This window comes from Semicossyphus pulcher, unplaced genomic scaffold, assembly GCF_022749685.1.
Source record: "Semicossyphus pulcher isolate SPU_LCO1_2020_fin unplaced genomic scaffold, fSemPul1.0.p SCAF_9, whole genome shotgun sequence".
NCBI classification, from domain to species: Eukaryota; Metazoa; Chordata; class Actinopteri; order Labriformes; family Labridae; genus Semicossyphus; species Semicossyphus pulcher.
In genome coordinates, this window is record NW_027211770.1 from 15,796,059 (window position 1) to 15,821,898 (window position 25,840).

Below are 25,840 nucleotides of genomic sequence, written 5' to 3' on the forward strand. Positions count from 1 at the left end.
GTAGCTTTGTCCTGGTGTCTCCTTTCTTCTACTTCAAAGTGGTATCCGATGCTCATAAGATTACACGCACACATACAGCACATGAACGCCGCATCCATCCCTTTGGGTGAATATTTACCTCATCACAAATGGACGCACAACAGCGTCCTTTTTTCTATGGGCCCCTCTGCTGGAGAAAGGGGGCGCAAAATAGACAATGGACCTTGATACATCACTGAGGAAACGAATTTTATTATCAAAAACTGAGACCAAATTTTCAACAAAAAAAATAAGAAATGAATCGCCAGTCATCAATACACAATGGTGCAAAATTTTCTCTGTCAGGAGTGTTGCAAATGTTACCTCTATTAAGGATATGCATTGCGGAGTAAAGTCTGTATTAATAATAGTTTGATGTATTCATAATTGTTCATTCATATTTTGATACCACCTCAGCAAAGCAGTATATAAGTTTTAAAAGATGATATCTAAACGTATATTTTATTCTATTTAATTAACCAGACTTTTGAATTATATTATTACTTAACTCTTTTTTTATATTTGTATATAAGTAATTGCCAAAACAAGGTGCTGCATTATCAACACAGAACAAACAGTGATTTTAGAAAATATAGTTTAATACAACATATACTGTATTCTGTTATTCTGACAAAGCTGGTAAAAACACAAGGTATTGTGGTAAATTCCAACAGCCTCACAACACACTGATCTGATCATACTAAAACATATTTAAAAAGACAAAACAACTATGATGCAGTACCTGGTTATCCCAGCAGACATTGTGTAAACCATAATCATACTATTTGATCATAAAATAAAGTGATACATCTTCTAAGATCATTGCAGAACAACCAACATAGGACTCTTGGAAAGGTAATATTTGAATGTTTACGGAAGAAATCCAGCTCAATAAAGATGCATGTTCGATTTCACTATAGATCCTACGTCTTTATCTTTGAACATGGTTCGGAGAAAGTCAAGAAGCATTGTGTTCCAGTACAATAAACCTTAACAGTTAGATGGTGTTCAACCAGGAGACTGCCATCTTTATGCACTTGGTCCAAGTCAAGTCATGTTCGTCAAGTCTTAATAGGGACAGATGAGGTTACTTGGTAAATCATCTCAGCCGGTTTGTCTGGTCCGTTTTCAACAATGTAACAATCATCGTCCATATCCACTCCTGTTTCCCCGTTCACAGGAGCCACCCCCTGCCCCTTTTCCAGATTGACAGCAATAATTTGGTTTATCTTTATGTTGCCAGAAGCTGGAACCCCCAGTTGTCCCTCACCATTCATCTGAGCAGGATTTGGGCTTGCCACTGGTGTCACACTCATTAGTTTGTAATGCTTTCTGGGACCTCTCTGTGCCATAAACTCCTGTGCTTTGATACACTTGTGCCTCTGAAGAAGCTGAGCAGTTTCGAAAGGAATAAGACAGACTCGACATGTGAACCGATTTGGTGCAGAAGATTTCTGTGTTGGTTTGTTTAAACCAATAAATGCAGAGTTTGTGGGCCTCTTCAACTGCACAGAGGGGGTCACTGGGCGCCCTCGACCACTTTCATTTGCTGCACTGGGGTTTGGACTGTAGCTCTGCGATGGAAGAGAGACAAAAGGCTTGGGTGCAATAGGATTCTGGCTGTTCAATTGCAGGGATGGAGGGACATGGAGCCCCAGATTGCTTTGATTATAAGTTCTGATATTCAGATTTATCATCTGCAGGGTGGAAGCGCCATGGGGCGCCTGACCATTCTTATTGGCTGCACTGGGATTCTGGCTTTTCAGCTGTAAAAAGGAGGGGACATGAGGCCCTTGAGCACTCAGATTCGGACTCCTTTTTGTTCTTGGTTCTAGCATGTTGATACCTAGCGGTCTTGCAGTGACAAGTTTGTATTTGGGAGCATTGTTGGGGGAGTTACAAACATGGAAGCGAGGCACTACTTTCTTGCTGGAGAGCAGCAGCCCACATCCTATACAACCAGAAACTTTATCTGTGACATGAGAGCTGTGGTGGGATATAAGTGAGGTCTTCGTCATAAAACACTGACCACATTTACTGCAAGAGTATGGCTTTTTCTTGCTAAATTTGCGCACAGTTTTTAACAACACCACTGGCTGGTAAAGTGTCCAAAGATCCACTGTCGGTGAACCTACACCTGCAAAAATATCCTTCATGTCTGTCACGGAGGAGATAGGATTTTGGAGCAAAGATGCTTGTGACACAGAAGGGTGTAACTCAGGCACTTGTGAAAACTGCGCAGACTGCATGGAAACTTGTGGCAGAAGAACTGATGTGATGGGTACCTGCAGCATTGGCTTTCCTTGCAAAGAAATTGATGACACATTGCCCAATTTAGGTGCCTTCCAGACTACCTCACCCGTCTCTAATCTTTTCAGCTGTGCTTCCTCTGCCATGCGCTTCTCAATTCGCCGCTTCCTTATGGTTTCATGATCAAGCACTTGGTGTCCTGGTTCATGTGTAGTGCTGTGTTCCAGCATGTCTCTGTATTCAGCAAACTCAGTTCCACAGGAGCAGATGTGACTTGCAGCAGAACACATATGTTCCTCCAAGCATCTCCGATTTGCAAATATCTGCTCACAGCTGAAGCAAAACCGGCCGGCATTCATCAAGTCTTTGCCTAAACCATCCTCCAGGATGTTTTGCAGTTTTTGCCTCCCTGCCTCCATGATGACGTTAGGCAGGGATGTGTTCACTGTTGATGTGGCGCACTCTGGAGCACCTTTCCTGGTGAATACAGGTTTTAGAATTAATTACATTCAAACAGAATGTCACTGCAATGGCAACATCTATAATTCAGTTATACCTAATCATGCAATGGTAAGTGGTTTAATCTGACTCAGAGGAGCTAGTCATGCTAAAGGCTACATACAAAAAACAAACTAAATGATACGCTTAATAAAGATGAATATTTTGTTATGGCTAAAACAGCATCCTTTCAACCCTTATCTTTATTTGCTTTCAAATCCAAACTTCTAAGATAAGGTAATAATATAATCTTTTTCAAATCATTTCTTACACTACACCCCAACGGTTTTGATATACTTGCTTACAATAGATTCACCTATCAATAGTATACGATGGTATATTCGTATTAATTTTGATACAAATAAATAATTGTAGAAATGTGCTAGCGACTCGTTTTATAATTTCAATGTTATTTTGTTGAACGCGCGCGTGCATTGCTACCAGCCTACAATGCTAACGTTAGCTTCAACTAGCTCACGGGAAATAACGTTGGCTTACCTTCACATTCAAATGTTTAAAGTCCGACTGTGTCTTTATTCTGATAAATGTTTGCGACAATTCGCAAACAGCTTGTCGGTTGTCGTTTTTCAGACATTCATAAGCGAGATAACTTGCCGGCGTTTTGAAAGAGCAGCTTGCAGTTAGCCTATTAGCCTATCCAGAAAATAAGAAGAGGAAGGACCCGCCCTCTTCTTCGGTGGATGGCGCGCTTCGACAGGCAGAAGTCCGGGTTTTACTGCCGTATACTGACACCTATCGACAGGAGTAACTGTTTCACCTAAAATCTTTATCTTTCTGAGGTTTTTACAGTTGGTAAGTTTTAGTGTTCTCGTCATGAATAAATCTATCATGAGGTTGACAGATCAGTCATGACATTAAACACAGGAGTTTATAGATGTTTTAACTTTACATGATTCTGAGCATCTTGAAGACTCTTCCATACTGAATTTATGCTTAAAGGACCCCCGGGTGTAGCAAGACGTGTTGTGGACGAGTGTGCGCCTTTGCCTAGGAGAGTAAACAAGATTTTTAGTGTTCAATCTACCAGACTCAATGATGGTTCATCCTCATGTCCTCCATCACCATCTGGTACGCTGCTGACACTGCCAAGGATGAGAGCAATCCACTGAGGGGCCCCACCAGGACCCTGAGGCAAGCATGGAAGTTTACGGACAGCCGCAGCTGGCCTAATCAAAAACTCCTAGTATCTCCACTGACATCCTACATACCTCTTGGACACAATGTGTTACCCAAGTCTCAACATCTGACTCAATGCATGACATTTTAGGACATTGCAGATATTCTGTGGACAACACCCCTCAGTCCATGCTAAGCACGTTCCAGTATGTTATGTTTGGAATAAAAAAAAATACTTGTATGTGAAAACCTACTTGGCAATAAAGCAAATTTATTTTTCTAAATGTCAGGAAATAATATAATAAATATAAATGGGAGTGTCACTGAATTTAATTCAAAAATAAAACTGAAGTGTTGTACCAGTAATTGTACTACAATACAATACATTTGTACCTGTGGGTTGTGTATGTGTCCTCAACACAGGGACTTAATATTAGTTAATAAAAAGAGCCACCATAGGCCCTTACCATGTCTGTTAATGCAATGGTTCATTGTATATATATTTACTATCTATTGTACCTGCCCAGAAATTCACAGACAAGCACAAACCCCTTGACCCACAGTAAAACCTCAATGCTTTGGCTCAGCTATTAGTTTTCACACTCTCATACATAACCTGAAGGCAAATTAACCCAGTTAACACAAGAATGCACACCATGAAGGAAGAAGAACTATATTAAATCAACCCGGAAGTAACTATACACTTAAATCTTGTGAACCAAGAAAAAACTGTCAACTCTTTGTATCTGGTCTCCCCAATGGTTCATCTAATTGGTATTTAAGTATTTTAACAAAGGCCGAATGATGACATCAATGAAGATATCTATTTTTCAGATTACACTACGTGTGTACATTACATTTAGCAAAAATTTTGCTTTTACCGGCTTTAATTTCAGTTAACCAGTCACGTTTGACAGACATAACTGGATTTTTATTCCACAATTTATGACAGTCATTTTAAAACATTCACTAAACATGTTTAAAGTAACATCTCATTGTACCAATGCTGCATTTTTTTTGGCCACAACACATTTAAGATGTTTGATCCCATTTCACAAAACAGAATGCAACGTGTTTTACATACTAGTGTGTTTATTGACACCACAAACTACAAGCTACATCACAATCTTTGTGATAAAAGTTTGATTATCAAATTTACAGGCTAATGAAGCTATGGTAATAAAGGGATTAAGTTGATTTAACTAAAATGAACAGTTTAGCAAAGCTTTTGTTTGTTTTTTTACATTGGCAAGCTACTATAACACTCTCAGAGTTGCTTTAAAAATAACGAGGCTGTAAAATGTCATAACTCCTGGACACTAAAAATCCACAATCATAAAACAAAAAAAAAACTACATTTCAAATGGCAATTATGGGAAGAACAAACCATATTGCCTAAATTTCCCTCGGGATCAATAAAGTATCTATGCACAATTATCAGTTTTAGACATTTTTTACGAAAAATGTAGTAATAAGTCAGTTATTCTTGTGTTTTTGGCTTAGTGTCTCCGGCCATGATGCGATGGATCCTCCTGCGGTGGTTTTTGAGTGATTTAAGGCTGGGATAAGTACCCTGACAAACATCACAGCGATATGTTTCAGACTGTTTGTGGGTAAGCAAGTGTTTCTGCAAAGTGTCCACAGTGCCAAACCAGCGAAGACAAACAGGGCAACGCACAGGCTTTATAACGGGTTTGCAAGCCCCACTCCTCTGGTGAAATAAAAGACTGATTGTGTTTGGGAAGTCAGAGTTGCAATGGGAGCAGTGATAAGTTTTAGGTGGGTTTGAGGGTGGGTTTGTGGCCCGTGCACCTTTGCATCGATTCCAGGATAAGTGCCTTCGAAGGGAACAACGAGTGGCGAAAGTGTTGCCACATCGTGTGCATACAATCCGCTGCTTTTTTGTAGGATTTGGAGTCGGCGCTGCTTTGACAGTTTGCTTATGTGCAGGCTGATGCACTGACTGAGGTGGCTGCTGCTGAGGCTGCTGTTGCTGCTGAAATCGTAGTAGAAGAGGTTGCGATCGCTGTGGTTGTATTCCCTTCAGCAGTTGGTGATGAGGATGCATATGGATCTGCAGATGAACTTCATAGTCTGCCCAGGAACTAACGGTCTCTCCACAAGTCGGACATGTGTATGATTCCTGTGCATGCTTCTGCAGATGCTCCAGGAGAAGCCGTGGAGATGTAAATCCAACACCACACTCACATGTCACCCTCCTTGGAAGTACAGAGGGTAATGACATGATGCCCCAGTTGCCTCCATCATCTTCCTGGGTTTGACAGTCTGTTGCGTTGCCTGACATACTCTGCTGCACAGTCCCTCCCGCAGCATCAGTCATTGCTCGTCGCAACTGACACTTCTTCCTGTGAGTCATCATGTTATCTTTGCGGTTAAAGGCCCTCCCACAGACAAAACAAGGAAACATTGGTTTATTGTTGTTGGCATTTACTGGTGTGGCACCCTGAGTACCACTATGTGCTACAGTTGCAAGACCCCGTAGCCTAAACCCACACAGCCTTAGATGGCGCCTTAAAGTTGAAGGCCGACTGTAGGTTTTCTGGCACCTGGTACAAGGGTAACGTTTTACACCATCTCTGACAAAATAGCGCAGGCTAGTGGGTGCCGCCTCTGCTTGTTCGACTGACTGAGATTTCTTCCCCTCTGCACCATTTTCAGCTTTCTCAGTAGAGCTAAGCACCTCCATTTCATCATCCAAGGGCATTGTCCACTGCCCTTCATTACTGTCTTCTTTATCACCTGCTGCTGCATCCCAGCAACTGTTTTTTTCTCCTTGCTGGAGCGAAATCCCACACAAAGCAGCATCATTGGGCTGCTCCTTAACAGAAGATTTGGGGTAAAATGGGGAGAAGCTTTTGGCTGGACTTGTCCAGGCTAACTGCTCAGAGTCTGGAGAGGTCACCTCTACCTTGATACGACCAGTAACAGTGCCCACAGCAATGCTCTTGGAAATTTGAGCTCCATCTTTAATCTCTGCATCAGTTTTGGCTTTACTGTTCGATCTCAATACTATCATCTTCTGAATGGGTGGAGTGGCCAGCCTAGATGGGGCTGACCCCGGGCCCTGGCACTTGTGCATTTTGAGGTTCCATCTCCGGGCGTAGCTGTGCTTGCACAATGGACAGAAGAAAACTTTTCTTGCATTGTTTTGACTATGGAATGGCACTATTTTAGGGGCAAACGGAAACTTGTTTTTTAAGCTTGACAGCTGTGTGGTCTTGTTTCCCAATTGAGGGCATATGTGATTGTCAGGTAAAGGCAGACGCCCAATAATCAGCTGTTTGCAGCGCCGACAACATTTAATCCTCTCTTTTTTGTGCAAGAAATGATGCTCTGTCAGTCGGTCCAAGTTTTGAAAGACCCTACGACATCGGCCACATTGATATCTCCCATATATGTCATTACTGCCAGGATCCTTAAGCTTTTGACGAGTTTCGAGAACTACAACAGGTGAGAAAGTCTTAGTCAGAGAGACAACCCTCTTTTTACTGGACTCAAGAACTTTGCTTATGGATGGAGCTTTTGTTTGAATACCAGGTGTTGCAAGCAGACGCCTCAACTGTGCAATAGAGAGATCGTTGATCGGGGGCACCTCCGTTTTTGCTCCTGATGTTATGTCAACAGGGACGACTTCTTGTTTTGGGGTTACTGTGTTATCGTTTTGGTTCTGGGACTGAGAATCCGGAGAGCACTTCATGTAAGCTGATGCAAGCAGCTTCATTAGGGCATTACTTCTGGGTAAACTCTCACTATTTTCACTGTGGAGGAGAGAATTTGTTTTGTCTTGGAAATGCATGTCCTCTACAGTGTCTTGTATTAGCTCGGATTTGGCTGACATGTTTTCAAGCCGTTTCTCACTGTCATCTTGAGGAGGTGTGCTCTGGCCTTGAGGAGGGGTTACTATGGCAATGCCATCTTCCAAGCTTACATCCGCTTTACCGGCTGTTAATGGGGGTGGTTCGACAGCTGAAGACCTTGAGGTAGAGGGACAACTGAGACCCAAACCATGTTGGGTGGGAATCGATTTATCAAACCCTGTTCCAGAGTGAGTACTATTAATAACCAGAGGTTGTTGTAGCTGTAGTTGAGAGACATGCGACTGCTTATGCTCGAGCATAAGACTGAAGTCTTGAAATTCCTCTCCACAATCACAAATATAAAAAGAAGGTAAGGAGCTCTCAGGCAATAGTGTGGATGGACTTGGATGCTCACTGGAGTCCATACTTAAGAAAAGTGTTTCACGTGGGCTGCTGCTAGGCTGTGGAGTGGCAGACCCCTTGGAGAGTGCACTCGCATGGGTTGCCTGATGTACAAGCAAGGAGGCCAATCCAGTGAAGGTGGCTGAACAGGCCACACAACGAAACACTTTTGAGGAGGAAGTACTTCCCTGTAACCCGAGCATCATGGCAGCGACGCACAAGGCAATCACGGAGTTGAAGTCATGCAAGGGGCGTTGCCTGCAAATCACACAGAACAGATACAAAACAACGTCATCCAGTGAAACGGAAAATCACAATTTGAACATTAGCAAAATCATTTTTCAACAATAAATCTTATTCTGTACACACCAAAATACTTTTCTCATTCATGCGAGTCTTATGGGGGTAAAATGTTCCTCGAAAATGGCTTCGAAAGTAATGCAAGCGTGAGGAAACGATTGTGTTAAAGATTGTGTTTATACATCCTATATTTCTGTCTACCTTTGCACCTGGAGCATACTTCCATGTGAAATTATTGCACATTAGCATAGTATTCAACAAGCTAAATCTATGCATGTTAGTTCACAACAATGGCATAGAAAGGTAGTTTGATATGGTGTGCACTGCGCTCATCTCCCCAATACTCTCTGCACCATAAGTACGGCAGAGCATGTTTATGTGTTTTGGGCCAGGGGCTAAGACCAGCTATGCTTAGGCACTGCAGCCTTGGCCTGCTCGACCTTCCAGCATCGAATTGCACAGAGCACCTGAGGGATGACCTTGATTGCAACACAAAGAGACACAGATCTGCCTGCAAATCCATCAGGTCTTCTTCTGCAGGAACACAACCAATAGCTGCAGATTCACGCCCATTAAAATGGCTTTGTGCAGTATGTTTGAGCCTCACCACTTCATTATTTTTTGTAGGAAAGAAAACTATGCAGAAACAGCCATCTTGCATCTGAGCAGGGCCAGACCATGACAGTTTTACTGAGCTACACCTGATTTTGAAGATACGTTTAGTCCCTCATAAAGGAAGCTAGCTGTCCTATGTCCACATAACAGCACATCATAGTTAATGTAACAGGATTACATTCAAATATGAACCTGTAATAGTAATATAAACCTGTTGTAGTTTTGCAGAATGAGTTACACCTGACTTACTTTTTATTTTGTGTACATTCATTTGTAATATTAATATCTTATTAATTTAGACAGATTTCTTACCATTAGGTGGTTGTTTCATTGTTAACAGTCAGTGCACTGTCTATATACAGGTGTATTTAAGGTGTTTTTTAAAACTTATTATTATAACTGTTATGACTCACTAAAGATTTCTCCTTTCCTCTGTGGATTGCCTGAAGGGCAATCTTCAAACAGTGATTCTTACATTAGTAACTCACCCAGCTCTGAGCACACATTTGCTTGCAGTTGATAAAATGTATAAATCCACACTGACCCAGATTCTGTTGCATTTGACACACTTCCCAACAGAACCAGAATGATTTGAAAAGCGACCTCACAAGGCCCACAGTGTCACAATAAACTTTTTGTTTTCACTGTAATAATGCTTTTACTCCCTGCGCCAACTGTTACAGGTATGGGTAATAACAACAATTGATCAATACACCGATCAGCCATAACATTATGACCACTGTCAGGTGAAATGAATAACATTGATTATCTTGTCACAATGGCACCTGTCAGTTGGTGGGATATGTTAGGTATACATTTTGTCCTTGAAGATGATGCGTTGGAAGTAGGGCTGGGCAATATGACAACATACAGTATTTCGTTAAAACAATATGAAAATGTCTATCATTTGCGTTTTGTCTATAGAAAACATGATATATCGTGATATATATCGTTATCGAGATATACAAAATCGTATATCGTGATATAGGAGTTTGGCCATATCGCCCAGCCCTAGTTGGAAGCAGGAAAAATGGGTGAGCGTAAGGATGTGAGCGACTCTGACAAGGGCCAAATTGTGATGGCTAGACAACTTGGTCAGAACATCTCCAAAACTGCAGTTCCTGTGGGATGTTCCTGCTCTATCAGTATCTACCTCTATCAGCAGTGTAATGCTTAGGGCAATGTTCTGCTGGGAAACCTTGGGTCCTGCCATTCATGTGGATGTTACTTTGACACGTACCACCAACCTAAACATTGTTGCAGACCAAGTACACCCTTTTGTGGAAACAGTATTCCCTAATAGCAGTGGCCTCTTTCAGCAGGATAATGCACCCTGCCACTCTGCAAACATGGTTCAGGAATGGTTTGAGGAACACGACAACGAGTTCAAGGTGTTGACTTGGCCTCCAATTTCCCCAGATCTCGATCCAATAGAGCATCTGTGGTATGTGCTGGACAAACAAGTCAGATCCATGGAGGCCCCACCTTGCAACTTACAGGACTTAAAGGATCTGCTGCTAACGTCTTGGTGCCAGATACCACAGCACACCTTCAGAGGTCTAGTGGAGTCCCTGCCTCGATGGGTCAGGGCTGTTTTGGCAGCAAATGTGGACCTACACAATATTAGGCAGGTGGACATAATGTTATGGCTGATTGGTGTAAATTTCCGATATGTGTCAGCTTAATGTATACAGTTTGGCCTCTCTAAGTAAGCTTCTGAGGCGCCCCTGTTTGTCACAAATTGCGCTACCAGAAGACATTATTTTCTGCACTGTTATGATTGCTTATCAATTCTTAATACCTAAAGGGTGAATTGTGGAAATTTACATCTACAAGTAAATAGAGAGCTGGGGTGAGACATGCTTTTTGCAATTTGGGCAACCTTTGACCTTAGCATCATATAAAGAGACAACCTTGACCAAAATACTGACTGTATTTTTTTTTTAATCTCAAATGACAAGAATTAAAGCGTCACTGCAGGATGATCCATTATAACTACTGATTTATCATGTACCAAAGCAGCAAAATTCAGAATGTTTCCAGGGTATTATTTTCACCTGCCAATTAAATTCTGACAGGTTAATGATAATGTACTTCTAATACATTATACTTAAAACATTAACAAGCAGATATTAACCACTTTGTTTTTGGACACATACACATTACAAAATAAATTGTGATAATTATATGGCTAGACTCCCAGATTAACATGTTTACCTTCTTAAAGATGGACACCTTCATCTACTATTCAGTCCTTTGACTACAAATTCTGAACTGTTTTGATTAGTTCAGAAAAATACCCCAGCATAAATTCATATGATTATATCAGATGAAGTTCACGGGGCAGGAAGCCCTATTTGCAACTTTCATTGTCCGATTGAGTAAACGACAGCGATCTTAAAAAGCAACTAATCCTGCAAACATTTTGTAAACATAAACAAAACGACAACACTGACAGGACCGCTGCTGTCACCACAGCATATTGGGGGTCTAACGCTAACGCATTGTTAGCTTGCTAATGCTGGCAACATTGCTAACGAACATACTGATGTTCTACCAAAAAAAACACGTTAATGCAACACGAACATACAGTGTTGTTTTAACGAGCAACCACCCTTTGCTACCGCGCTTTTCACAAGAGCACCATAATCGATAGCGTTTGTGAGGTTAGCAGTTGACCCCAACATACATAATGCCTAGGATACTAGCTTGGTCAAACATCTCAGAAGGGCTGCTAGAGAAAGCTAACCAGGGGGAGGTGGTCGGCCACGTTCCTAAGGAAGGCCGAAAAATGAATAACTAACGTTAGGAAGCTACCTACCACGACCTGTGGACCAGCTCCTGCACAATAACCAACCGTTTCTATCTTCACGTACTCACCAGCCATAGGAGCGAAGACGTTATCCGTCACAGCGAAGCCACAATGGCTGGGCAGGAGGAGAAGAAATGGCTCAGCAGACATCTGGCCATGCAGAGACCATGAACTCTCAGGGGAAACTCGGTTCTGCGCAGCTCTGTGGTGAAAAAAACGTGATACTCAGCCAAGAGGAAGAGCTCTGATCTCAGATGGTTGAGAGCTGCAGCTGCGACAGGCGCGGAACGGAAAGACACAAGAGGATTTTACCGCGCATGCGCAGTTATCCCAAGTCTGCTGGAGAAAGTGCTTGGTTATGCGCCATGGGTGCACCGCGATTTGTCGTTGTGGCCACAGTTGATATTGCAGGTCACGTGGTGCACTCATGGTGGCTAACACAGAAGGTTCTCTTATTGAACTGTCCATTAGGCTGACTTAAACTGCATTTACACCTCCAATGCAAGGTTATGGACTTCATTAAACAACAAGGGGTCCCCAGGCCACAAATGAGCTGTAGACTCCCTTTGGTTCTCGTGTCTCCTCGTGCATTGGGTTTTTGTAAGTTAGTACTGCACCTTTAGGCTTGACTAGAATTTAAATCAAGATCTCACCTCAAGGTCTGAGGAGCACAGAGTAGACCCTTTCACACCGTTATTCAGCTTTTCTGTCTTTGTAAAAGGTACAGAGGTGGAAAGATGGGGCCAACCTCCACCCGAGCTGGCAGCAGAGGAAGTAAATGAGGGAACCAGCAGGACGGAACGGTGCCGTTTGATAGGTGAAGCTGGCCCTGTGTCACGCCTCTTTTCCTCCCTCCAATGACAGAATCCTGTGTAAAATCACACACTGGGACAGCAATAGGATGATGATGTGTGTTTGATAATAAGAGGACAAAGGCAGCGTAATGGTGGAGCTTCCTTACTGTGCTGTTTTGGAATCTCTGTATAAAATATATTTAATAAATGAGCAAAAACCGCCACATAGTGAACCTTGGAGCTCAGAGACCCTTGCTGGTCTGGGGCCTAAAAAAAAGTCTTGTTGGTGACCCACCCCTGGTGACTGTGGACAATCTGAAGAAATGGTTCTTAAGGTCAAACAGTTGGTGGTTGACTTAAGGTATCTTAAGGTCTTATTCATGACTGATGGCAAGTTAAAAATGTGATAGTCATTAGCACCATTTCTTGTGGGTGTGGGGAGAAACAGTACCAAAGGCGCCAAGCTCCTGATTTACTGGCTGGTTGTACCAATCTACATGTGTGCAGAGGATTTTTATTAGCCGTTAGAAACACACTGCAAATAGCTGATACAAGATTACTTTGGCTGGCTGTTAGTGTACATATGATGAGAAGCTGCATTTATGGAAGACCAGAGTGCTGTTGCTGTAGCACAAAGTGCAAGGACAAGCTCTCCTTGTTCTTGAGGAAAATCCCTGGAATTGCAAAAAAAAAACCCAAAACACAGTTATGTGCACTTTTATAATACTCTTTAACTGTACTGTACACATTACTTTGAACCATATAGTTTTTTCAAATTGGCTTTGCCCGTCTTTGTTGTCTTGCAGATCTGCAAAGTTGCAAAGGACAAGAGTATGCATCCATTTCACACAAACATATAAAGTTTCAATCTTAATGTCAGAATGGGAAAAACCCATGGTGGTAGTAGTAGTTTAAGTTATCTCATTGCCCTGTCAACCAGTTGCTTAATCTCTGTAAAACAGTAACATTTATACTTTATTTCAATGACTTATACATAACAATCAAGCAGCAATGGGTAGTGGATGCCCATCTTCTCCCTCCAGGCCCTGAAAGGAGATGTGACCACATGACCTACATCTTGCCCCTGAGCTGCACAACTTAAAGCCCATCTCTGGCTGATAAGAGAGCTATTGAGTCACTGGGATAGGCGCTGAAGTCCATGATTGCCAGGAGCTTGACCTGCAGATGACATCTTAAGAGATGTGCAGGCAAACACAGACAGGTAGACCGTATACAGAGAGGTTGTGCGGTCTTGGGTCTTTACTGTGGCGCAGCTCGCCAACCATGGATCTAAGATTTTTGCATGTCAACTGTAAGATCCACCAAGAAGTAAAGGGACAACTTCAGTTGCTATATACAACTGAACCTTGCCTCCTTTGAGTGGAATTTAAACTTAGATGTATGACTTAGCTTTGAGTCGATGGATTCATTGGTAACAAAAAAGTAAGTCAATCCATTCCCTGTCAGAAATAACGCAGCTTGGCCGGCAGAACTGAATATTGGTAAGGCTGTTTCCAGGCAAGTCCTAACATATTCTGATGGTACTATACCTCATTTGTACCTCTTCAACATGGGGAACAGTTGATGTTAACAGTAAAAATGCGCTGCAAGTCAGCTTCCTATTCTTCAGACAATGCCTCATTTTCTTTCACAGCCTTGTAAGAACACAGTTCTGATGTTTGCAAAACACTTCCTCAAGCTGTTGAGCTGGGCAGGAGTGGCCAACATCTTGTGTGTACAAAAGCCAGTGGATAAATCGTAAACTATTTGCGTTTAATAAACCATATATCTGTAAAACACTTACACACCCTTGATTGTGTGAGCTACATGAAGGGAGACTCCTGGTCTCTAGGTGCCTTCCTAATAATCTGAAGATTAATGAAAAAATAGGGCAGTATCTGAAGCGAATCTTGGCTGGGACCTTTGTCAAAGTGAAAAAAATTGTATACCTTATGCATGAACTAGTTTTTTATCTGGCTTAGCTCCCTGCAGGACGGACTGTATCAATTCCAGTGTACTCAAAGAAGCACTAATGATAGGTAGTGGCACTTGAGCTACAATGGCGTGTCCTCACATCCCCAATCGATGGAACTTTGCAAAGTTGAATGGAGTGACAGCTTCTCAATTTCCCAACAAGAAAGGAATTGGTGGACAAAGGGCTGCTCTCAGGTCCACGTTTCCTGGGTCCTGGGTTAACATACGAAGGATATCTGTTGGTTATCTGGCTTCACTAACCCTAAGAAATGCAATCGCACTAAACACACAATGCTGGTTATCAACCCGCTAAGTCAACCCAGGGATTCCATGGTTGGTAACTGCTCCGTCATCAGCGCACAAGATCAAATGTTAGCTTTGCGTATTTTGTTAAGTTGATGCGTTGGTCAGACTCATCCTTATGGCATGTATAACAGTTTGATTGTTATTCTTTCAGCTCCAGCCTGGTACTTAGGCACAAAAGAAAAAATATACATATAAACATAATTACTACAGTAAGTATTCTTACTTAAGTATAAGGTACAAGGCTTCGGTGCTTTAATCAGTTTCTGTTGCAGGATGATGTCCATGAGAAGCACATTGAAAAACTCTCATTTGAATAATAATTAAGTATTTTTCTGGTCTCTGAACAGTCTTACCCTCTTCCCCTCTCACAATCTTCTCATGGAGCTTCAGGATCAAGAGTTTGATTAGTCAGTAGCCAGTGGTTTCAAGGGGTTGTTCCCTCATCTCGAACATAACCTGCTCCGGAGCATGTTTGATGTGCAGCATAATTTATCATTGCGATGTACAGCAAACAGAAGTGAACAGTCTTCCTAGTACTGAAATCCCAGAGTCAACCCTTAAGTTACCTTTTTAACCATTTCCTTTATAGTCCAGAGCATCAGGATTTTGCTTGTTGGTGACTGGCAGTAATGGATTGGTTGAGTCATTCACTGGTTCTGAACATAATTCACTAGGCTTTTAATCTTGTAATCCTCAAAAGTATCTTCAGTGCTTCAGTCTAGATCATCCACTCAGAAGTGAGTTGTGTTTTCTGCACCTGCAGTCTCAGTCATGAGGTTGTGGCTGTAACTCAGACTATAAGAGTAATATCTATTCTTAATTTATTGGTTTTATATTATGAGATCAAATTGTTACCTTCTTAAATGAAGTGCAGGGTTTTTACATTGTTCACACTTGCAAATCACTTCAAATGTTTTTTTAAATGTTAAAAATGTATAAAATTGTTTTATTGACTATTTTACTATAATTCTGTTTGCAATGAAAAGCCCAAATATCAATAATCACAGACTATGGCTTTGGAAATTTCCACCATTACATCTGCTTTCAAATGGAAAACTATTAGAACTAAGAAATTATAAGCAAAGCATCAAATAGAAATAGTATTTTGGAGAGAATGAAGGCAGGAACCCAATCTGGAGGATTTACCTGTTTGCTGTCCCTGCGTATTCTCGGGTCTTTAGGTGAGATGCAGGGTGCACTCTGGACATGTTGCAATTCTCTCACAAGGCTATCACTTGCAGAAAACCACCAAGTCAAGCTATATGTTTGCCTAATGTACATTTTCTTAGTCCTTAGACTTGTGCGGGAGGAAACTGACAGAGGCACTGGCAGAACATTAACAACCCACACAAGAAGACCAGAGGTCAGTGATGTGCCTTTAGTTATCTCGACTCCAACAGCCAGCTTTGAATCTTGTTTTGGTCGGGTATAACTCTGTATACTTTCTACTTTGGTAAAATAAAGACAAGCAAATGTTACCTTATCTTACCCTGAAGCGCCAAAAAAGAATCAACCCACAAATAGATTTTATAGTAGACTTTACTTCAGATTTGAATGCATCAACTCAAAGTTCTCAAAAGTAACATCCTCAAGTTGTGAACATAACATTTAGTAAGAACATGTTTCAAATGTCTGTACAAGATGCTTATCTATATCAAATATGCAACCTATGATAAACACAAGGGAATGAAAAATACAAAAGTATCTTCAGTACATAAACAGTCATAGAAAAGATTAAAATAAACAGTTTGAAATCTAATGTAGTCAAAAAAAAAAAATGTAAATAAATGTCGAACTTAAAAATTCAACATGTTTGATCAAATACAATTGAGCCTTTATCAAAGACATTTAATAAACATACCGCATCATTCATTCTGTAACGCACAGAATATTAATCAACTTTACACAATTGTCAGTTTACAAACACTGTGAAGAAACTATGAAGCTAATTTACTGTATATGAATTCCAATATTACAACTTAAAATTATACACAATGGAAATAAGAACTGAGGAGAAGATGCCTTGTCATAGTGACATTGAGCAAGAGCTCTACAAGTACGCAACAAGGGCCAAAAACACTAACTGGATTTAAGGAGTGATTACGCATCGAGGTGCAGAGTCAGATATAAGGCATGAAAGGGATTTCAAGTAACTTCAGTTCAGTTACAGTCAAAATGAAAATAAGCTAGACGGTATTTTACAACCATCTTTCTACTGAGAGGACCCTGCATGAGTCTGTTGATGTTCCTCCAGTAAGTGAGGAAAAGCAAAGGCTTTGTCACATTCTGTGCATTCATACACGACTTGCCCAACATGACTTTCCTGGTGCTGCTTAAGTAAAGACCACCGGCTGAAAGACTTATAGCACATATCACAGCGGTACTCTCCGCTGACTTTTTCAGCATGCAATCTCATATGCAAAGACAGCTCCTCCGCTGTGTTGAATTCAATCTGGCACTGGGTACATTTGAGTTCATTTTCTGCCCACTGATCGTTTTTTTGAGTACTGAATTTTTTACGGTGCCTTCGCTCGTGCTCTTTCAGGTACCGCCTCACAGCAAACGTTTTTCCACAAAGCTCACATTTGAATGGCCCCTTAATTGTGTGCTGTTTATTTTGATGCTCCAAAAGACTACTTTTCGAGTAGAACTGCATTGAGCAGACAAGGCAATCATGTAAATCCTCTCCGGTAACATCAACCTCCTCCTCCTCCTCTCCTGCTGCTTGATGATGAGTCGGAGGGGATGTCTTAGCTGATGGATTTGATTCTTCACTCTGCTTCACTTTGTGTTGCTGATGGGAACATTGGTGCTGGAGGAAAGCATTGCCTCCAAAAAAGCTCTGGCCACACTCTATGCATTCAAATTCAGTAGCTGATGTCAGATGACTGCGCTCATGCTCTTTAAGCTTACTTTCAGAGGGAAGTGATGTTTTACAAATTTTGCATTCAAATGTACTATCAGGATGCACGGGAAAATGCTGAATCATTTCCATGGCACTGGCAAAACACTGGTGGCAAACTGGACATATGAAACCATGTGAAGGACCTCCACCGTTCCCTTCAGTGTTGTCACCACTTTCTGCTGAAATATCAACATGGCTCTTAGCGTGGTTGAGGAATTCCTGGGATGAAGAAAAACTACTGTTGCACTGATTACATGGATATTCACTGCTGGACCAAGATATTTTATGGGTGGCCCTGTGTTTTTTCAGGTGTGATGCATGCAGAAAATGTTTATCACAGTCTGAGCACGAGTACAGTCGCTCTTTGGCTGCAATGCAACCATGCTCCGATAGCTCCTCTGGGTCTCTGAAACGATCACCACAAACACCACAGCGATATTTCAGTTCAGCAGATGACACAGACTTTTCATTTTCTTCTCCTGAAACTGCAGGTGGTTGAAGCTCATCTGACTTAGAGTGGCTTTTTCGATGCTCAACTCTACTACTTTTTGAGGGAAACACACGGTTGCATATATCACACGGGAAACTTTCTTCACGATGGATGGACATGTGCTCTGCTAACTGTGAGGGTCCTGTGAAACTGAAGTCACACTTGGAACAGCGGTATGGACGGCTCTTTCCATGGGTATGCTTGTGTTTACGCAGTGCAAACAGAGAGACAAAACCCCTGCCGCATAACTGACACTGAAATTCAGACTTGTGCATTCGTTGATGCTGCTGCAACTGGGATGCCTGAAAAAAACATTTTCCACATTCTGCACATTCATGTGGTTTTTCACCCAGGTGACAGCGCTGGTGATCCTCAAGACTTTCTGATGTTGGGAAAGTCTTGCCACACACATGGCATGGGAAGTATGGTGCAGAGTCTGAGTCACTGTCCCCACTGCTGTGATTTTCATCTCCATCACTTTCAGCAGTTGAGCTGAGTTGACTGCTGGATTGTTTTTCATTGCAGCTCTTTTCCTGTACATTACTCTTATGATCCTTTAGCTCTTTTTGATGCCATGTTCTGTAGTGTCTTGCCAGTGATTTTTTGACTGAATAGGCCTTGTTACAGAAACGACAAGTATATACGTCACTTGGATGGGCCTCTCTGTAATGATTACATAAAGATGGTCTTGACCAAAATCTTTGATTGCACATTTTGCAAGAATAGGGCCTATTTGGGTCATGACATGTTCTGTGGATTTCAAGATCAGATAAGGAGCTAAGGGTCATGGAGCAGTCGGGGCAAGAGTGCGTCTTATCAACTTTAGGATGGATCCTCATGTGTTTTTCCAGATTTGCTTGACGACTGAAGGACTTCCCACACTTTGGACATATATTGCGCTTTTTCGCTTGCTCCTGTCTTCCATGGTCTTCGAGGTGACTAATGAGCATTAAGCCATCTGTAAAGCTCTTATCACATTCTGAACATTGGTACTGCACAATTTTCTTCTCTTTACTTGAGCTGCTTTGCACCTGGTTTCCTTCTTCATTTTGCTTGGATTTGTCAATAAAGTCCTCTTGGCAGGAGAAGTTTGTCTGTAAAACCCCAGTGCCAGTTGATTTGGAGCCATCTTCAAACTTTAGAACAGAGTCATTTAGCGCAAAATCAATCTTTGCTTTCAAAGGAACTTCCAATTGTAGAGTTGTATCGCTTTCTGAAACATGTACCAATCTACATTTCCTGTAGTGACTGTGATGAAGGTTTTTATTCCAGAAGCCTCTTTTGCATTTCTTACATTTATAAGGATGTTTCGTTTTGTGTACACGCTGATGAGCAGATAGTCCAGCTTTACATGTAAATGACAAGTCACACTCTGGACAGGAATATTGGTTGGGCACCTCAATATCAAGAGCTGGATCTAGTTTACAGATTAAATTAGCACCATCACTTATCCCTCTGTCACAACTCTCATCCAAAGGCTCTTCTTTGATGTGTGGAATATTTGACAGATGGTGTTGTAGGGGAGCAGTAGACACTGGGGGTGCCATTGTTTCCATCTTGTGCGCATTTAAAAAATGCTCTTGAAGCTGTGAAAAAAGCAAAAAACGGGAAGAACAGTATGCACAGGAAAAGCCTTTTGGTGGGCTTCGAGAGGTTGACTGTTGGCTTTTGCAAACTGTTGGATCTGATGAACTTGATCTTAAAATGCACCCTTTTTTGTGAATTTCCAGCTTGACTTGAGAAAAAAATCCTCCACATCTTTCGCAAAGCACTTTATTTAGCGCTTTTTTCTTGCTGCACTTTGGGTAATGACGCTTCACATAATCTTTCCTTATAAATCTCTCACCACAATAATCACAGGCATATGGTTTCTCTCCTGTGTGCAGCCGAGTGTGCAAGACTAAATGGCCAATGGTGGCAAAAGCCCGAGGACAATAGCTACATACATGTCTGCACTTTTTGTTAAAATAAGGCTGGGTCCTCTGTAGAACTCGATTCCGCACCTCATATCGGGGGTTTGCCAAAGTTTCTCTGGATGAATTAGTGCCAAGTAATAGAGTAGCTTTTTTTGCTTTGGAGGCTTTTCTGCACTTGACCACTTTCCTATGCCTTTTGAGAGTTTTTTCATGAGCAAATGACGTGCAACAGTGTGGGCACTTGAACAATTTGGTAACATGGTACATAGTGTTATGCCGGGAAAGTTTAGACTGAGTTAGGAAGCACCTTGAACAGACCGTGCAGTCAAATGTTGCCGGTTTTTCAGCCGAGTCAATGCCAAACTTATTTTGCCAACCCTTCCCAACATCGTTTAAGCTGATTTTGGGAATACAGACTTCCAATCGCTGCTTTTTCCCTCTACAACGAGTCTGATGTACTTTCAAATGATCATACCTTGAATAGCAACTGTCGCAGGCTTTACATCGATATGGCTTCACTTCATTATGTGTCAAAATGTGACGTCTCAGGTTTCGTGGTTTCATGAAGGTCTTTGTGCAGAATTTGCACTTGAATTCAGATTCGCCTTCTGCTTGGTGCTTCCGTGTTGACTCTCTGAGAGTAGGCATGTTTGACGATTGTTTTGGAGTGTCACTCTTGTCGTCGGACTGCAACTTTTTGTGAGTGCCATCACAGACAGCTTCATGCTGTGAACACATTGTACGACTTCGATATCTATTGCCACAATGTAAACATGCATAGGGTTGCACTCCAGTATGTGAAACAAGGTGTCTCAGGAGTAATGATTTGAATCTGTACTTCTGTGTACAGTGGGGGCATTTAAATTGTAGCATCTTGGTTGCATTGGACTGTAAGCACATTCTCTGGACATTCTGGCTTGTCTGTGAGGTGCTTTCACCTAAACTGGCATTAGGAGATGATGAGCCAGTGTTGAGCTCCTTAGTATCCTCACAGTTCTTCTGATGTTGATTGAGTTTTCTGAATCCAAAGTACTGCCCACATCTTGAGCAAAGAAGCAGAGAGTTTGTCACATGGCCATTGTGATGACTTATCAGGCGGATTTTTTTGGTAAATGTCCGTGGACAATAGGAACACTTAAGTGACCCCTTTGTCTTCATGTCAGGATCCTTTGTGACGATGTTTGATGTCTGGTCATCTCTGATTTGAGCAGTCAAACACTTCTTACTGTGAAGTTTCAGGAAAAAATCACGGTAAAACTGCTTTCCACAGTTAGTGCAGGAAAAGGATTTGTCACCAGTATGAATGATCATGTGGCGCAGCAAATAGCGGCGAGTATTGAAATTATGCTTGCAAAATGGACACTGGTTTGACAAGGTTCCAGATATATGTGTAAGACAATGTTTTCTTAGCACATGGGCATCATCAAATACCTCTTTGCATAAAGAACACTGCAGCTGTTTTGGTCCAATCTGCTCTTTCACGGATTGCAAGGACTGCTGTGGTTTTAATGATCTCTCTTCAAGCGGAGGTGCCTTTCCTTCTCTTTTTTTGTGGGTGCGTAGATGCCTCAGGAGATGTGCAGGAAACTGGAACTCCAGATGGCAGTCTGGGCATTTAAGCTTTCCTCTTTTAATATGCGAGTTTCTGTGCTTGATCAGTTCTCCAATACTTGGAAGAATCTTTCTGCATACAGTGCACTGTATCCTTCTCTGGTGAACAATTTTATGACCCATCAGATAGGAGCGTCTCTTGAATGTTTTTCCACATTCCAGACAGCGGTATGGTCTTTCACCTCGGTGATTGCGCTTGTGTTTCTCCAGTGACTTTACTGTGCTGAAAGATTTTCCGCAAAAATGACAGCTCAGAGGAAGACTACTATTGGTTCCAGTTGATTTTAAGTTATTCTTACTCTCTTTAGTCTTTGGACTACTTAAATTTTCTGGTTTGGGTATTGTAGAGAAAATTGAATTTCTGTACCTGATAATTTTGCCAGTGAGTTTGAACAACTCATGTTTCTTCATATGTCTGTACTTTCCAGAAGCATGAGAAAAAACGGCTGGACAAATGTTGCATTTGTAACGTGGAACAATGTTGGCAGTAAAAGCTGGGGCTGCATGTTTCTTCTGCTCATTTTCCTTTGACAGTGTTTTCTGCTCATTTTCCTTTGGCTGCATCTTCTTCTCTTTTTCTTTTGACTGTGTCATCTGCTCAATCTCCTTTGTTTTTTTCTGTTCAACTTTTTGCCTTGATATTGCACTCTCTTTTGCAAGCTGATTAAGATATTCTCTGAGGCAAAATGAATTAATATGTCTCCATCGGTTTGATGGTAAAGTGAAGTTAGCATAGCACAAGGGACAGCGATATTTCCCGCCAATTTTCTCCTTGCCACCATATACTGAATCTTTGACACAGTCCCGTAAATGTCGATTCCTGTTGTATGAGTACTTGAATAGCCGTGGGCAAAGAGGACATTTGAATTTTACGCTGGTATCCTTCTCTTCGATTTGGCTTTTCACACCACTGAGTGTTGTAGTACACTGACTTGACAAAATTGCAACATTCCTTCGCTTGTGTTTGTTGTCGAAGTGCTTTTTGGCCTTCTGTGCAGTTGAGAAGCCTTTACCACATAAACTACACAGATGACTTTTGGAGATGTCAACAAGCTTTACATAACATGAGGGCAGGTTTGCAGATGGCTTATTCTGTTCCAAGGTTTTTTGCAGTGGCGTTTGAGTTTCGCTGATAACAGAATCAGAATTTGTAACTGATAGTTTCGGCATCTTGCATCTACCATCGATACGCTTGTGTCTTCTTAGGCTACAAGACTGTGAAAAATATGATCCACAGCCATTACACTTAAAGGGTGTTTTGCCAGTGTGAGACCGCATATGTGTGATGTACCGATATAGTTTTGAAAACGTGAGTTTGCACTTAATGCACTTATGCCTGCCTTGTTTTTTTCTTTTCTTCTCTAAACACAAATCAGAAGCGAGACCAGGGCTTTTTGCAGCAATTGTCCTTTTGGTTTCACAACACAAATGTTTTTCTGCTTGTTCATTTCTCATCAGGTAGAGGTCGCAAGTCTCGCAAAACTTGAAATCATATCCTGAATGGTAACAATGGTGGTGATCAATTAGATGATCTACATTGTTGGTAGTGTGTTTGCAATTTGCACAATGAAAGGAGTTGCTCATTTCATTTACTGACTCTGAGGTTTTTAATATTACAACAGGCTGCAGAAGTTTTCTCATTTCTATAGAGGATTTTAATTGAGGAGCTTGTTCTTCTGAATGATTCATGCTGTTACTGTCAAGTCTGGGCACAGATGGGTCCTTATATTGACTGATGTCAAGTTTTTTTTCATCAGTGTCACATGAAGAGTCCTCTCTTGACAGAGGTTCACCATACACCATGCCAAGCACTGATGGTTCCTCAGTAGAAGTATCTAACCCTTGAAATGATTCTCTTGAACTTTCCCCTACTTGTCCACTACGACTTTCTTCTTCAAGGGCCACTGGAATTTGATCTAGTGACTGAAGCTGATCAGGAGAAGAAATTGTATTTGTTTTCTCTGTTGCACTTGTCCTTTCTTTTTCGAAATTAATGTCTATGCTTGAGTTGTTCAACTGTACAATGGATTCTAAGCTAGTATCAATAGAAGGACTGTCACATGTGACAGCAGGACCGTTACAATCTGGGTCTAGAGAAGTGACAATACTCTCTGTCGAACTTGTTCTTTCTTTATCTTGACAGGGATTTTCCTCAGTGCTGTGACTTGCAACACTTTTCTCATCCTTGTTGTTAGCATGGCTTAGATCACCATCACTCAGTACAGGAGAGCTCCTACAGGTGTTGTCCTCTGCTATACTTTTGTAAGAATGACATTCAGATAACTGCAAACAGGATTCAGGATTGTTTTTCAGAGTGCATTCTCTCACTTCCTGAGGAGCATCTTTGGAATCGGACATATCCATGTCCAGGGGATCTGTAGATTGAGCGGTATCTGACTTAATTTCTCTCTCCTGACAGTTGGTTTCCATATTATCATCTTGACCATCCTTGCCGTTGGGATTTAAGGAAGTCTGCTCATCAAAAATCTCATTCTCCACTGAACCACGTTGTTTCCTTTCCCCTTTTAAGACTTCATGTCCATCTCTTGCTTGACCACCTGTGAAATTGGGATTATCAAATCCCACATTTTCTTGGTCGGGAGAGTGCTTTATTCCCTCTTTTAGGAATTGCTCATCAAAGTGATTTTGTTCATTCACAAAAGCAGTCATGCTACTTTGAGAAGTTGCTGTGATCTGCTCCTCATTATTGCCATCTGGGAACTCCTTTTTTCCATCAACAGTTACATTTTCAGGGGCACTTATCTGGATGTGTGATGATTTCTCTTGTTTTCTCTCAATATCATTAACTTGCTTCAGCATTTGACAACCATCATTATCATTTCCCTTCTGTGCAGTCTCACTCCCTGTAGTCGTCACCACGTTACAGAGAGTAAAGGACTGATCTTCTTCTGTATGTGTTGTTTTTTCTAAACTACCCATCTTGTCATGTGCACTCTGAACCATGATTTTTCCTGTCTTAATGTTTGAAGGGCTTTGCAAAATGATGTTAGCCTCTGACATATCAGAGCGCTGACTAGCTGTTGGGAAAGTCATATTTCCAGTATGAGGGAAAGGCCATTCTGATGAGGTGTGTTTAGCAGCCACACCAATTTTAGGTTTTGGAACTGAATTACTTCCCACATATGTACAAGAGGGCCTTGTTTCACTAACATCAGCATTCGAGCAGCTACTGACATCTGAGTAGTCTTCAAGAAACGATGTAGCTAGCATTCCACAGTCTTGTTTAAGTCCTTGTAAGTCTGTTGCAAAAGATGAAGGGAAAGATCCAGATTTTGGTAGTACTTCTGGGGCAAAATCTGAGATTTCACTATTTGGCAAGTAATCTTTTTCATTTTTTTGTCCATCAGCTTGCCAGGGTGTTTCTTCAAAGTATCTTTGATAAACGCAGTCTGAGCTAGAATTTCCAATACTGGGATTTGAGTAAAAGTTTGTGTTGAAGTTTGAGTTTGTTGCAGATGCTTCATGTGAAGCCACTGTGCCAGAGAAGTCATGGTGTCCAATGAAGTTCTCTATATGCTCGGTGAGACTACTTCCTGGCTCTGGTGTCCTTCTCAAAGTGCTTGGATCTGATGATAAAGGTGTAGGGTTATGGAAATATGAATCCCACCCATGAGCCATTCTCTGCAAAGACCAGAAGCTAGATCTTATTTTACCCAATCCTGAAAACAAAAATAAGCATAGAATTATAAAACACAAACTTTATCATATTAAAAAATATATACAATCATTGTAAAGAAAAATCCTACCTTTACAAGGACATACAAGTCCTGGAACTTTCCAGAATGATGAGAATTACATCTGAATGGAGACCTAGAAAAAATACACAAGGATTAATGTTATTATTGTTGACATTTACCAAGCTACTAAATAATCTCTTCTTAAATGCAATCAACATTCAATTATATACATTTACCCCAAGTAGATTTACAATTTGTTGTAGTGGAGTGGATAGCGTTTCCCCAAAAATCTCTCA

At 41.4% G+C, this 25,840-nt stretch overlaps 2 protein-coding genes across 2 annotated transcripts; both read right to left on the reverse strand.

Moving 5' to 3' along the window:
• Positions 1-4,832: 4,832 nt before the first annotated feature.
• On the reverse strand, positions 4,833-11,987 carry LOC138584307 (zinc finger protein 585B). Its single transcript, XM_069656503.1, has 2 exons — positions 11,919-11,987; positions 4,833-8,381 (listed from the first exon to the last, which is right to left on the reverse strand). The coding sequence occupies exon 2, from the start codon at positions 8,327-8,329 to the stop codon at positions 5,384-5,386; it is 2,946 nt and encodes a 981-aa protein (XP_069512604.1). The 5' UTR covers positions 8,330-8,381; positions 11,919-11,987; the 3' UTR covers positions 4,833-5,383.
• A 4,462-nt stretch (positions 11,988-16,449) lies between these two features.
• On the reverse strand, positions 16,450-25,460 carry znf1035 (zinc finger protein 1035). Its single transcript, XM_069656659.1, has one exon. The coding sequence runs from the start codon at positions 25,075-25,077 to the stop codon at positions 17,137-17,139; it is 7,941 nt and encodes a 2,646-aa protein (XP_069512760.1). The 5' UTR covers positions 25,078-25,460; the 3' UTR covers positions 16,450-17,136.
• Between the last annotated feature and the right edge of the window lie 380 nt (positions 25,461-25,840).